Here is a 16,233-nt window from a genome sequence, read left to right as displayed (position 1 = left end):
CTGCTCCATCTGTTGTGTTCTACCGACACTCCAGATGTATTTCTAGAGCATTTGAGTACAAATTCGCTTCACTTAATACTCAGAACGTTACTGTTGGCCAGCATCCGTACCTGGCGATTATGCAACCACACACAACGGGCATGAAGGTGTCAGCAATTTTGTATTTGTTCCAGATATCGACTTAATACAAACAAATTATTCTTACCTGGTAGAAACTCTATCAATTCATATCCATTCTGACCAATTTTCATTTGGCAGATTATCCGGGACTCCCTACGTTCCTTTGGGGAATCCCTTGCGAGTGCATAGTAGGATTGTGAAACATACAAAACTCAATACAGCAGGTATGACTTCTTCAGTGAATTTTTTACCCTCCCTCTTTACGTTGGATAGTTTCCGAACTATTCGCGTCCGAAAGTCATTTTCCCACGCTTTCGGCACCTTGTAGAACCGAAACTATGTCCGATAGCCGAAAGTTCAAGAGAACTTTTTTTCTTGTCTCAGTGGCAGGAGTCACCTCCCAAGAGTTGTAACACTTATTTTGCAACACCCGATATAACCGGACCATAACACTCCACTATCCTTGCGGTCTTCTATAGGCCTACTACAAGTACGGCTTCATCGTGATTAAATTGTTAGCTTACTCTCCAGGACGAGAGGGAATCGAATTTGGTTCTTTGTTTCGGTTTCCATATAAAATTGAATGTCTACGTCTTAAATGGCTTTAAGACTCAAGAGAAACAAACTTATAACTATGTTAAACCCTGAAAAAGGTAACTTATCTATTGAGTAAATTGTCTCTGTCATTCTCAGCTCTAACTCGGAGTGTTTACTGGGAACGAGGCCTGTGAGAATAGTCATTCCAGCCAAGATAACAATATTCAAGTAAGGCAACTGTTTCTATTTGCCGACTAGGTTCATTTTGCGATTTCGAGACAAGAAATTTCTTTTCACTCTTTGAAGTAAATATAAATTTTCTATCTATCAAAAGACTAATTCCACAATATTTGGTGGTATTACATAATTTATTTTTCGTGACCAAAGTTTCCGAATAAGCATATCAAAAATGTTTTCTTTGTGTTAACTCCATGTTTTTAATGTCTTCACTTATTGAGTACGTATCATAGTTAGATATTATATGAGTTAGTATATGGAAAACTTCGTTATATATGTAGGCCTATGTAATATATATGTAAATCAAATTTATTTTGTGACCAAACTACGATATAGTTTCAAAATTATAGTAATTTAAGTATATTATCGGATATTAAAAGACAAAAGTTTGTGTTACATTTATAATGAATAATATAAAAGCTCACTGTTTTACCAATCTAGATATTTGTAATTAATAGTAAGAAACCTAGCTTAACATATCCAGAAAAAAAAAGATGGAAAAAGATTAAAGTTTTATGTTTCTTTTTAATACCGAAGCTACATGTATATAAAACTGAACCTAATGAAAGAGCTTAACATAGGATACGAAACACATGTATTCCTAGTACTATCGAGAATGGAGTCCGAGACTCCCATATTAAAAGCGAGGACAATATATATAGAAAACCAAAGAAATCAAATTCAGAAGAAACTTAAAGCTAAACAAGTTACAATTATGGCAATATCAGTTCTCTAATGACCTATTGAAGTACATATATACTAATTTGAAACTCACAGTTTTTCCTTATTTGTTGATTTTATGACGTCTTCATTGACATCAGCCAAAGTTGCTCTTAATATAAATAATTTTGCAATGAAAATCACTGGCGCTAAACAGTTAATTGAAAATTCAATTTAATTTTTATAGAATCAAATCATACATATATCAATTCGCACAATGTAATCTGCTTTCCAAACAACTGTGAGATCCTCATGTCGATACAAACAACATTAAATTGTCTTTGTAGATATAGAACCCTGTTGTTTCTGTTACGTCTTCCAATAGGTAAATAAAGTTATCATACTTGTAACAGTTTTGATGTTAAAGTTTTCTAGTATGATAACAAATTGACAACAAAAATAGTTAATGGGTCAAGATCATAATGGGTGATGGATGGAGTTTTTCATTTTTAACAAATTCTATTTGTGACGAAGGGCACTGAAATTATTTATTTTTTTCTTGTAAAACAATTTTATCTAACTATTCTTAAATAAGGTAGTTCACAAATAGTCTCTACATATTTTGCTTGGTTGGAGATTGCCATTCGAAAAAACGTCAACAAGAACCAGTAGAATGGAAAAGAGATACATGTAAAGGGAAATCAAGATTTTTTTTTTTAATAGCTTGCTTTTATAAATCATTGTATATGGGTAATGACAACTTTGAAGATGAGAAAGAGTTGTTTCAACAGTCATCACTTTTTGATGTGTAGCTGCATTTTAACTTTCCACCAATCTCTTTGTTTTGGCGTAATTACTGTATCTTCTAAATTCCCTTCTGTTACCCCCTATCAAGACAACTCTTTTCTCACACAATGTTGTTCTAACTAGTTCCTCTTTTTAACCAATCTCAATAATGAGTTCTATTAAATTTACACATTTAGTGAATTTAGAGTTAAAAACATCAATTCTTTTTTTCTATTCTTATTATCTCATTATGAACAATACTCGTAGAAAACATAGCAAAATTTTTCTTTGATTTTATTCCGGAACCTTAGGATCTACGACAGTTTTTAGTTGGTTAGATTAGAATTTAGCACGCTGGCCAGGGGTGTCATTTGGGGCTCTACAAGGGTAAATTGCTTCCCTGAGTGATATTTATATACACTATAATTAATATGATAGTAATATATCAATGAAAAACGTGAAAATTTACTTATATTGGGGGCCTTGTCCCCCCAAACAAAATTTTTAATTATACTGCTGGCTCTAGTCGCCCCAATCAGGCAGCAATATCGAGGACAGTTCTATACGGGTGTGGCAAATCATTACATGCGCATTTTTACAGAAAGTGAATGATAATCTTATGAATTAAATCTATACGAGAATAGCAAAACATGACATGTCACTTTTTGGTCAGTTTCTGATTTTTGCTCCGGTAGTTGGTCACACTGAGACCTATGTGTTGGAAACAGTTATTAATGGCTTTATTAAAAATTCCCTATTTAGCAGTGTATTTATTTCCTTTTCACTAATACATTGAAAGTAAGCCTATTTGAAATTTAATTCAAAAGGTTGTAATGTGGGACAGTAATGAGACTTGTCTTATTACACGGAGCAGAATGTTGAACGACTTAGAAGAGAGAGGAACAGAAGTTGCATGTTGCGGAGATGAAGATGCTGTGGTGGGTGTGTGGAGTGACGTGGAAGGACAAAATTAAGAATGACAATAACCGGGAAACAGAAAAGGTGAGACTAGTAGAGAAACTGCAAGAAAGTAGACTGAGATGGTTTAAGCATGTAAAAAGAAGACTTTTGGAATACGTAGCGAGCCTGAGGCCGGTTAAAGAAGAAGTGGGGAGATTATGTTAAGAACGATATGGTGCGGTGTCAGAGCGGATATGACACAAAAGAGAAAGAGATGGAGGACAGTGATACGAAAAGCCGACCCCAGCTAACTGGGAAAAAAGCTCAGAAGAACAAGAAGTACTACGTATAATATTATGCATATCATATTTTGCCATCTTTATATAGAGTTAAAATTCCAACTATGCACGACCTCTGATAAGCCGAAAGCCCAACACTGCCTGGCTATTGCCACCGACTTCTCCTAATTTGTTGATTTTATGTCGTCTTTATTGACATTAACCAAAGTTGCTTATTATTATTATTATTATTATTATTATTATTATTATTATTATTATTATTCTTTTGTGACAGGCACTAGACCAGCGAACAGGGCTCCAAAATAGTTGTCTTCTTCACTTGATGGATGCTCATTTCTATTTGCCATGAAAAATACATAAATGTTATTCAATAAAGCATTGAATCGGGTACAGAATAGAAGTATTTTGTAGATTCTTGGTGTTGCACACAAGCTTACCTTAACTGACTATGCATGCGAACTTTAGACAAATATCCAAATTTAACAAAGAATGTTTTCTTATCCACATGAATTAACTGTTTCCCATTTCTCGTTTTACTTTTAAGTCCTGACACTGTTTACTTTGTCTACCTATGTTTCACAGTACGTAACATATTTGCATGACCTAAATAGATAATAGTGTTGAAAATAAAAATTTTAAGCGAAAGGCTATTCAATTTCATAAGTATGAAGATTACCCATGCGATATTTTAACCCAATTCTGGACTTGCAAATCAATAATAAAATAATGATATTAAATGTGTAATTAGGTCTGACCCAAATCATTCACGTTTACAATTATTATGAAAAGTTGTGATGGAATGTACATTGAAACGCAATATTGATACGAGGTTTTTTCGAATAGTAAAGGTAAACTCAACATCAATCCTTAGAAAAAAAAAAAAAAAGATTTATAAGATTTTCGAGGAGAGGATTTTGTAATTTTTCTGGCCCCTAAAATAAGCGTAGTTTACTGAAGGTTGAAAATGGAAATTGCTATTTTCTAAAATCTTTGAGTTTACGTCCTACAGTTGTGCCGGCTAGGCTGAAGGAGACGGTGATGATGAGAAATGCATGAAATGGAGGAATGAAGAAAGTGGGTGGAAACGGGAGAATCTTGAGGAAACCCACGCACACGGTGTTTGCCCACCACAAAGTTCACTTGGCGGGCTGGGATCGAACCCGGGACCCCAAGCACCAGAGGTGAACGCTCTACCACTGACCCACCGCGGCCCCTGGTCACAAAAGAAATTTGATTTACATATATTACATAGGCCTACATATTTAACGAAGTTTTCTCTATACTAACTCATATAATATCTAACTACAGTATAATACTCAATAAGTGAAGACATTAAAAAATGGAGTTAGCCAAAGCAAAATTGTTTGATATGCTTTTTCGGAAACTTTGGTCACGAAAAATAAATTATATACCATCTGGGATCGAACCAACAACCTCACATACAAGAAGTGAAAGCTCTACCACTGAGCCAACGTGGCCCCTGATATTTTCTCAAAAATTATTCTAACGAATTTGTTTAAATTTCATACATCAATATTTCATTAAGAAAAACTATGGCATAAGTTAACTTCTTTGGGAATAACTCACAAGAGTCCGAGGAGGAGCTCTTCCCGGACGATTTTTTCAAACATGAATCAGTCGGTTTTGTTCATACATCATAAATGTTTTGTTGATAGTCTAATAATATGGCATAACTATTTCTCCCGGAAAGATTTACAGAGTAGTTTATTCTCGGGTTCAGTTATTGTTACTATTTTTATTATTCCTTCAAATATGTTTAACGCTATTTTCTTGTAATTCCATAAAGTAATATTTCCTTAACAGCCCTAATATATGGGATAAGTAATTTGTCATGAAAAAAAATCCAGAAGGGACAGTTTCCTTCTGCGTGTGAGTTTTTCTTCCGACAAATTTTCTTTGAACAACTTATCACTAAAACATTTATTTGTGAAATACGAACAGTGTTGTAACTGCAACATAGCACCATTTAGCTTAAGAAATTGGAACGAGAAAGTTTAGTGTGATGGCCCGTATCTTTTATTTATTTACCCGAAAGTGGTATGTGCCAGCAACCACTCTTGCACGTAGGTAAGTTGCGTAAAAAGAAGGACGAACTCCATACAATAACTGTTTTTCTTTTAAAATTGTTAGTTAATACAAATGTCCATATGATTACATAAGTTTTAGCGGCTAATTGTCTTGGTAATATTGTATTTTTCACTTATTTTACCATGAAATTTGAAAGAATGCTATTCTGATGCTATGGTCACTTTTTAACTAGCATATATCTTTCATCTTTTTGTTATTTTTTCAGTTTAACGACCCACGATTATGCACCGAGACTAACGGGAACGGTGTTGATGCGATGGATGATAATGGTGAAATGGGTGAAATTGGGAGGAAACGGAAGAACCTCTATAATATAAGTACTGCTCTTCTACTAGATTTTTTTTTCTCCCAGGGGAGAGGAAAGCAATATCAAGATGTAAAGTGGGCTGCTCTAGGACACTATTTGCTAAAGGATGTGTTCTACATGTAAGTGACATGTAATCACAATTTATTTTACTTCAGCTTGAGAGAAAGAGGGGGAGCGATTGTCCAACTGAAGAGGGAAAGAGCATCCTGGAAGTGTTGCCTCCTATATATGTTCACTCATAGTCTATGATTAGGAACACTTGAATGTTTGAATTGAATGAATTATTTCCTATGTTCACATGGTCTCGAAAACAATGTGGACAAACAATATCTTAAAATAAGAATTGATGTAGTATATTGCAACATGTGATGAATTGAAACGATAAACAAATTAATTTAACGTAAGTCTAAACAGCTCGATTTGAATATCATACTGTTTTCAACTATGTTGAACAATATTCTTATCCACAATAAGATTAAGTTACTTTACTCACCTAGGGAATATCAATAAATGATATCCAACAACTACTACATCTGGAGTAGGATTGCAATGTTTATGACAATATTTGTTTTCAAAAAAGCAAATCTTCACAATTGTCTCCACCCATTGTCATTTTGAACCTAGCAGATTAAGAGCTATAATCAAGTAATATATATCTATATTTTTTTTTTGTTTACATCAAAATCCAAGAAAATATCTCAAGGAAATGCATTTTATCTTTCGGTTGACCTTCATAGATACATTTATTAGGTGATTATTAGCAGAAACGAAGAATGTGAAAGGGTTAGATATTAGATAAGTCAAGAAACATTTGAAAGGGACTAGCGTGTTACTATAGTGGCTTATTACACAACGTTAAGAGAAAGGAGAGTTAGTTAACTTGCTGATATTTTATAATTTGCAAACATACAAGGTCAAGAACAAGGGCAAAGAAAGGTAATTTCTGAACTAGATCTTGAAAAAGCACATCTTCCTATCTCATTGTATGAGTACATTGTATGTATTTGGAAAATCTTATATTTGAATATTTAGCTAACTTCTCAGATTTTCACTCGATTTTGCTTTTGTGATATTGGAATAGTAACGTTATACTTATATATATATATATATATATATATATATATATATATATATATATATATATATATATATATATACTGTATGTAACAAGGTATCAAGATACTAGTCTCTGTCATGTAATGACAATCCTTCTGTCTTTTGAGCGCACATGATAGAAGAGAATCATACTTCAATTAATCAATCCGAAATTGGTTAAGTTTGAAATATGAAATGAATATTCTAGTTTTAGGATCTTAAGGCAAACCTTCACACTCACCTCAAAAATCTCTGCACGGGTTTAGTTTAAAATACAGTATCTCATCCGTCTATTTCGTTACATGAACAACTTACTATATTCTGTTAATATTTGAGCTGGTAATATTTATTTACTGCTGAAGAACAAAAAATATCTTTCAAGATGTGTGGGTAACAGAAGAAGCTAAGAGTGAAAATTAAATTACATTTTCAATTAAAACGTTGACACTTACCATGAGCATCAGTTTATTTTTGACCTATTCAGCAAATGATTTTCAGTGTCTAATGTAGACCTAAATGAGCTTATAATTTTGCTTGTCAACATTCTAGCAGTTGACGTTTATTGTCGACTTTTGGTTGGTTGGTACAATTGGTGTTTAGCGTACCTTTTAGCATCGAGACCATGTGAGACATGGACCTACACCTTAACGTAAGATCCAAACTACATGAGTTCCCCTAAGGAAATGAACCCGGCTCTTCCTTGTAGCCCTAACCATATAGTCACGAAGAAGTTTATATTGTCGACGTATCTTGCAGTCAAGATTTTGGGATAAAAACAGACATTAAATGCGTTAAGTTCTCTCTGTTTTAAAATCTATATTATAAAAGAGAACGTACAAATCCTTTGTTCCCTCATCACGCTAATACGGCTGAACCAATTTCTTTTATTTTTGGGGGGTTATTAGGATTTGGACCCTAGATGGTTTTTATCATATCACTTTAATTTTTAATTACCAGTGTCTTGAGATAATTGACCATTCAAGTGTCCATACGTACAAATCCTTTGTTAGTTCATCATAGGTAAAAATAAACGTATTTATATGCAACCCGCATGACCGTGTCACTCGGCGGGTTAACATAAATGACAGGCGCTATAATGTTAACATTTACTGCAATTTGAAAGCGAAAAAGTAAAAATTATCTAAGTAACAAAGTTTATTGCGTTCCGGGGTGACCGCAGCGAAGCGGGGTGAACGCTGCTAGTTACCAATATAAGGAAAATAGTTTTGACCATACTCTATGCTTTGACATACAAAGTCTGAAACTGAAATAGATCTTACGCTTCTGTGTCTGTAGGTAAATACATATTATTCTGAATAGTCCTACACAAGTAGTTTCATCTTGTTGATAATAATTGACAAGAAGAATAAAATATGTTTGAAAATTAAAAAGAAAAAAAAAACTTACATTTTACTTTTACAGCATTTCTAAAGTACTTTACAGCATTTACTTTTACTTTTTTAAAGCTCTTTTTTGACTCGTATTTTCTTTTTCTGACTACTAGACTCGACGGGAAATACAAACACAAAAACATAAAAAGTGTCCGTGATCTTTATAGGTATTTCCATCGCCAAAGTGGTTCGCCTCATAAATGTTAGCTAAACGTCTTGGACTGCTTGACTTCACCACACTGTCACCACCGAGCCATTAATAATAATAATAATAATAATAATAATAATAATAATAATAATAATAATAATAATAATAATAATAAAAATAATAATAATAATAATAAAGTTGGCGTAGTTTTATCATGTGCTTTAATTTTGCCTCTCTCTTTCGCATTCGCTGCCAATGAAATGGATTAAAATATTCAAGAATTGATATTTCTATAAAACAAAAACGTTACATACTAAACACATATTAATGTTATAATTTTTTTTTAATTACGTGATCTTAATCACGCACATTTTGATTTCTGTATGCGTTATATATATATATTCCAAATTGCACTAAATCTTAATTTGAATGAGACTTTTTGAAATCTCTTTTTCTTTAATACTTTACTTCATTTATAATTCATGAAATTTGAAAAAAATATATAAAATTTTTATTTTGAAATACAGTAATTATAATTGATGAATAAATTTTTAAAAAAAGAATATTAACATACCTTAAAAATGGGAAACTGTAACACAGAGTCACTAAAAAAATCGTTTGTATGATCTTTCCAATTATAAAGTTATTAACTTTTTAAAACAGCACACTTATCAAGCAACTGAGTATTACGAGTGATTACGAAGCAAATGGTTTATATGTAACAGGGATTCCTCTTTTAAATGAAATATACTTGATACTTTCTTCTTCTTCTTCTTCCTTTCCTTTATTTTTTTCTTTTAAAGTTATAACTTTTATATTTCGGATACTAGGAAACATGACCTTCAGCCCAGGGATTGGTGGAAGAAGAAAGCGATCGGTAACGAAAAAAAAAGTTTCGTCGGAAAATACGTCACTAATTTCCCAACGGTAAGAACAAACCTCTTTGCGATGAGTGAGTCTCTAGTTGGAACGTACAAGGGGGGGAGGGAAGATGTTAATGAAGGAGTTCCCTACTTGGTTGAATCATTAGAGAAAGAAAAAGAAATATATATGTATAACAAACAAAGGGTATTCGCGCCATTGAACTTGACCATTCGGTTGTGATAATTAGCTTTCGAAAGTATTATTAGTTTTATGCGATACGCGTGGATTAACACGAATTTTTGCAGCATTTGTCAGAGCATATAATAAGGAAAGAGGACCCCAATTTCTTGTGTCTCTTTCTTTTTCCTAAAGCAATTATTTATTTTTGGCAGTGTAAGAGACAAGCCTGCCCACACAGTGGAATTACCACTTTGAGCACCTCTTCGCGAAATGTTCAGAAGTTGAAAGAACTACACGGATGCATGGCACCTATATGACCTTCTTCTTCTTCTGTGCCTGGAGGTGCACGGCAATTTGTGTGCGTTGGCAAAGTTAACTTAAAAGAAGTTGTTTGTTATCAAGTCTTCTCGTCTTTTTTTGTGCATGTTTTATTATTGTTATTTTTTCTTCGTATCAGACCAATACATTTTCCTTACCAGCTGCTAGAAGAACTTAAGTTCGGGTTAAATCAAACACAAAATTCCCCATGCGTGGATCAGTCGGTTCTCGTGACTTGCTTTGGTAGAAGATTTATCATACTAAATGAATTTTGGAAGTGCAACTAAAGTAGCGTAAGCAATAGTGTAAGCGTTGTTTTACTCCCTCCCCTTGAGCAAGATACGGAAAAATAAAGTTTATCATATTTAGATATGTACACGAATATCTCAAATTATATGAACTTGGGAACTTGAACCTCCTGTCACGAACTTCTTCGTATGCCACTGGGAAATTCTAATGTTTTTTAGTCGGATTCAATTTCGAGTGTATGCCTAAGTGTGTGGATTACTTGTATGTGGAATGCTATAACGTCAATCTACCCTCGTTCCAATATTATCTACCATTCTCGTAACAGAAAATTTTCTCTCTAAAATCATGAAGTTCCCAATTAAGTGCAAAATTTCCCGCCTACTAAAAGAGATACTTCTCCTAAGCATTGAAACACTGCAGCGATGCCTATGTACGTGCCAAAACAAAGACCCAGATGACTATTCCCCTACTTGTTTCAGAAACTGTAATTCGATCCCACGTGTGCGAAAAAAACATGGCAGAGAAAATACATCTATTTTATCTGCAGAAAGATTTCCTTCGTCTTTTCTGCCTTTCATCTAGTCTTTTTCTTCCTTTATGAGTTTCTGGTTACCCTCGTTGAGATCAGTGCGAAGTCCTTCAACCCTGATATGCAGATGGAATGGGTCATGGGTCACCGAGTCACTTGGGTCAAGACGTCGGGTCATCTGGGTCTGGGTCTCGCTTCTCAAAACCCGGACAGACCCAAAGTCCCAGACAGACCGGGTGATTCGAACAGATATGGTGACACAAAAGCAGCAATAGTCGATTAATGATGTTCACTGCTCGAGCTCGAACAGTCATTTGATTGACCCTCGGTGTGATATTTCTTAATCAAGACAACATGTCTTTAATATTTCATGTTTTCACAAATATAATTTCATGATTATTCATTTTTCCATTTATGTGGTTTTTAAATATAGCCTACACAAAAACAATAACAAAACACTACTTTTATATTCTAAATAAGTTTTAAACGTCGATTAGACCTTCTTATCCCTCATAAGGGAAACATGTAGCTTAGCTTTTCTGTAATTTAGACTCGTTTGTGCTCTGATAAACCTTGTAGTTATCTTTCCATTCAACGTCCGACACAATCAGATCCAAACAAGCGAGAAATAAAATTATATTTAATGAAAAGACAATAAGAGAGGAGAGAATCATGTTTCTTAGAATTGCATTAATAGCTTCACAGATACTCCCTGTGCGTATGACGACGATTCGTTTCCAGGTCCTATCGGGTCACTCCAGGTAATGGGTCTGTCCAGGTCAGTCTATATCATGAGTCTGTCCAGGTTAGACCGGGTCAATGTGGGTCATGGCTTCATCCGGATCACACAGGATCACTCTGTTCGGGGCAGACCTGGTCATTCTGGGTCATGTCCAGGTCATGATTTTGTCCGGATCATTGGGTAAGATGGGTCATGGATCTGACTGTCTCTTGGTCTTCCGGGTCACGGAACACGAAGTTTGTGATCCATTCCATCATTACTGACATGCAGGGACGTAAATAAGGGCCCCGCAGACCCCGCATTGCGGGGGGGCCCAAGCCATCAGAGGGCCTCCAAATCGTGAACTGGGACGTAGAGAAGGGGCCCCACTCCACGCTGTCTACGGGGTGGCCCCCAAACCTTTAGTTACACCACTGCTGACATGAATACTTTTTGCGCGTGTAAGAAAGAGAGTGAATGAAAGAAGAAAAAATAAAAAGCTTGCCAGAAAAGTTTAGAATTTCAAAATTTCACATTTTCATTCTATTTTAAAGAAAAATTCCTACATTCCAGCTAGTGTTCGGAAATTTCTGTTTTACGGGAAATTTCCCACCGACTGATAATACTGAATCACTACAGCAAAACAAGTACAGTATATTCTTATATACCGTATATATATATATATATATATATATATATATATATATATATATATATGGATGTATATAAACCTGTCTTTATTTTTCTATTCTATGTTTTAGGCGTCGTTTTGAACCTATTAGTTTAATATCGCCACTAGGAAGTTAAAATTGATACCCTTGTGAAAGGCAATCAGTAGATGAGCTACTATAGTGGGTTGATGAACATTTCAGGCGCTTTGCTTTAATCTGAATGGCAAAACCTATTGCAAACTGGCAACTTAGGCTTGTGGACCCACAATGAGGCGTACTCGGATGTAGAATTATAAGAAAAAAAAAATTGCATTTGGTATCATCTACCTATCACATATCCAAGTTTTGCCACAAACTCCCCCAACATTCTATATATTAAAATGCTATATTTATATGTTTGTCTATAGCAATTCACTCCCTTTGAGAGTCTTCGTGTCCTTTACTTGTGTCCGTAAAGAGGCTTTAACAGATATAATAAGAAGTGAGAAGAAGATTCACACTCATATTATAACTGTGCGCTGTGTAAATAGCGCAGGTTCAGCTAGTAGAAATATAAAATGTTTCTTATTCTTTCTCTGCTAGTCAGGAATAGATCAAAAGGTAGGAAACCTCACAAGTATGTATTGTAGTTTGACACGAAACTTTGTGTATTATTGATATCTCGCAGTCTATAGAATAATTTATATAGGCAAGAGATTTATGAAATAATAAACGTTTCCTAAGGATTTTGGTTAGTTGATTTGACTTTTAGCTTTCCATTCAGCACCGAGGCTATATGAGAGATGGATCTACTGATTAACGTGGAATACTAACCACATGAGCTCCTACAGGGAATCGAACCCAGGTATCCCGCGCCGAAGACGGCGTTCGCTACCCAGTGCCCAGAGGGAGGTCATCTAGGCAGTTGAGTACATTTCAACGTGAGTATATGAGTTAGAATCGGAATGAAGTTTTAATTACGTTTAGACAAAGTACAAGTAGATTAATAGTAATAATGTAATATTGCTCGTAAATGTTGGGCTTAGTCTGTTTTGACACAGGAAACTCATTTGAAAATATTTAATTTCTGAAAATCGTAAGATTTTCTTCGTAACTACTATATTTGCCTCTGTATTTGGAATATTATTTATATAATTAAGATTATTTACCTGAGTTTAGCTCCTGCTTTGATTGAGTTGTCCATTCTTCTCCCAATTAACAATCGTTTAACTACGGATAAGGACGATGATGGCTCTCTTCAAAGCAACTGCTTTAAGTATTCGCGGATGAAAAATTGGCACAAGACACCACAAAACGAGATAGATACAAGGAAAAAAACAAGAGATCGGAAGTAAGTCACCGGAAACCAAAGCTCACAGCATAGCGGAAAATAAAAAAAAAAAGAGATAAAGAAATATAAGTAGGTTTCAATGAAAAGTTACTAGGTACTATTCCTAAAATATTTACTATACTTGATTTTATTATATATCTTGCTTGTAAATAAGAGAATATGAACTCAAATGCGTCTGCAGTAGCGTAGGCGATAGGTTTCGGGCATTAAACCTTGCCTTGAGTAAGATATTGTGAAATTTTAACATTCACTATATTAAGATATACTGAATATACAATAATCACACTTGTCATGATAGGGCATGAAACTGAGTGCTTGAACCCATCTTATGAAATTAGTCTATGCGTACACCACTGACAGGGAGTATCATAACACTAATTATTTTTGATGTATCAATTTACATAATTTGATTTATCACTAAAGTGATTCACGCGGATGCTGAATGTGCTCAAATATAAAGCGGACGCAATGGAAAATTATACTAAAAGAATGAAAAATAAGTCTGAACGAATATAAAGCACACGTCAATATTAGAAAACAAGGTGATAAGAAACCGATTTAGATTCTTGCAGTGCTTCAAATGACATTTCCTGAGTATCTAGAAAAAACATGTGTGAAGTATGGACTTCATTCTTGTAATGGTTGCCTCAACTTTTACAGCTAGTTATGTTCTGTTAACTTATTTGTACCCACATATAAAGCAGTTATATATCTTATAGCTTAATGTATTCCAGTTCAGATTTTTTCTTCTTGTAAATTACAATGGTCTTAAATGTGATATCCTAACAAAGTACACAATCCCTAATAGGTTCATATAAGGCTCATTTCAAATTCCAGCTGTCATTGTTTTAAAAGTGAACTTATATTCGGGAAAATACTATATAACTTCAATATATTATAGTGCAGTATTGGGAAGTAAAGTAACGCAAGTAATGCGTTACTTGTAACGCGTTACGTTTTAAGTAACGTTTCCTAGTAACGCGTTACATTTTTTCCAAAGTAACTGTAAAGGTAACGCGTTACAACTTTTTAAGTAACGTACCTAGTTTGCGTTACATTTTTCGCGTTACATTTCGGATGAGTAACTACAATATATGTATTTTCTTTCCGGAAAGAAATGTTTCTTTCCTGTAAGTAAATTTCTCAGAGTGGAACAATGGAGCATGAACGATGTCAGTGACCGACGATTCCTGCACTGTTCGCCTTTTCCCGTTTCGCCTTATGACCTCTAGCAATGAAATTTGTATGTAAAACCTGTTATCATTTTCATCTTAATGTAAGGCTGAACGGGAAATCTCGATGTGCATTTTCCCGTTTTGCCTTACGAACTTTATGTTGGTACGCTTGCAAATACATTCATAGATACAACTTGATTTGTTTATTTATATAACAAAATATAATGCCACTTGCTGTTTTTGGAAGATGAGGACAGCCTCAGGGAAATCACGTGTATTGATTGCAAGCACCTGGAAGATTTTGTCTTAGATTTTGACAGCTCCAAATCAATACATTCAGTGAGTGAACTACGAGTGCAATGGTACTGGTAGTCTATTTTACTTTGATTGGTCTTGTTTTTATAAAGATGGAGAACGAAAATATTTTATCGTTTGAACATTTGAAAGAATATTTTTCTTAAAAGCTGAAGATGATGGTGAACAGAACTTAAAAGTAAAGTGGTGCTCCGGCAGGAAATATTTATCAACAACTAGGGTGCCATAATTAACGATATTCAGTAAGGGGTTAATATGAATAAACTGTGTTCTGATGAGCAGGCCTACTTTATTGATGTAATGTTGATGGTATGTAATAGAGTTCTTTTATATTAGTTTCCATATCCTAAAGTCCCGTTGATTATAGAGTTTGGAGCAACTAGTTTTAAAAAGCATATATCAATTTTAGAGTTATTGGCAAGTTTTGATTCACTCCCAGTTCATATGTTGTCATTTTGTCAGTTGCGTAAGGTTTCTCTATATTCTGTATTTTTAATTTTACATAGCAACATTGTTATTATTATATACAGTAATTAGTTTAGCAGAATAATAACAAGCAACCATTTTTTCTAACGCATAGGGATGGGCACGAGTCAAGCTAAAACTCGACTCGAATCCAAGTAGAGTTTCGAGTCGAGTCAAAAGTAATATTCTCGAGTCGAGTTCGAGCCGATTCACTGTTTTTGGCGTCGAGTTTCGAGTCGAGTCGAGTCGAGTTTGATAAATGACTCGCTCGCTTTAACTCCGTTTTGAAATCATGGCCTGATTACACTGGAAAACGAAAGTAATGAGAAATATAAGCTAAGCAGTAATATGGAATACTTTTAGTGTTGCTCCCGAGAGGGGACAGTGTTCGCATCTCGTCTCGTCTCGATAGCGAGACTATAAGAGATTTTTTATAACAAGTTTAGCTCGGCTCGGCTTAACTGAGCCGATGGCTCGAGCCTCCTTGCTTGGGGAGAACCATCGGCTCGAGCTGCCTTGGTTAGGATGAGCCATCTGCTCGCTTCAATTCAACGGAGCGAAGGGCTCTAGCCGACTCGGTTGGGTGAACTGTTGGCTCGGTTCACTTCTCGGTTTGGGTCGATAGTGAATGAGCTGTAAGCCGATCTGCTCTAGTCGTTGACAATTCTAAACCCGGGCCGAGCAGTTTTGAAGATATTTGGCCAGTGCCCTATAACTTTTAACAATGTTTGGCTCGAGCCCGAATACTCAACCTAAACCCTCAACCCAAATTCAGAAGCTCGTGAACGATGTCCTTGACTCCTAGACTTCACGACTACCGAGGTTGG

At 34.8% G+C, this 16,233-nt stretch overlaps 1 protein-coding gene across 2 annotated transcripts in view; it reads right to left on the bottom strand.

The window, feature by feature from the left end:
- The window catches only part of LOC145690574 (myrosinase 1-like), a 52,396-nt gene extending 39,007 nt beyond the window's left edge, over positions 1 to 13,389 (bottom strand). Inside the window, exon 1 of one of the 2 annotated variants that reach the window (XM_081765602.1) lies at positions 13,270 to 13,389. In XM_081765602.1, coding sequence (XP_081621728.1) covers positions 13,270 to 13,304 — 35 coding nt within the window. In that variant the 5' untranslated portion in view covers positions 13,305 to 13,389. Of the gene's footprint in view, positions 1 to 9,163; positions 9,319 to 13,269 lie in introns of those variants that run through there. The other variant, XM_081765608.1, reaches the window with a different exon arrangement.
- Positions 13,390 to 16,233: the final 2,844 nt, after the last annotated feature.

Source organism: Thermobia domestica, chromosome 1, assembly GCF_964235325.1.
Source record: "Thermobia domestica chromosome 1, izTheDome1.hap1.1, whole genome shotgun sequence".
NCBI lineage: Eukaryota > Metazoa > Arthropoda > Insecta > Zygentoma > Lepismatidae > Thermobia > Thermobia domestica.
This window is presented reverse-complemented; position numbering and strand designations above follow the sequence as displayed.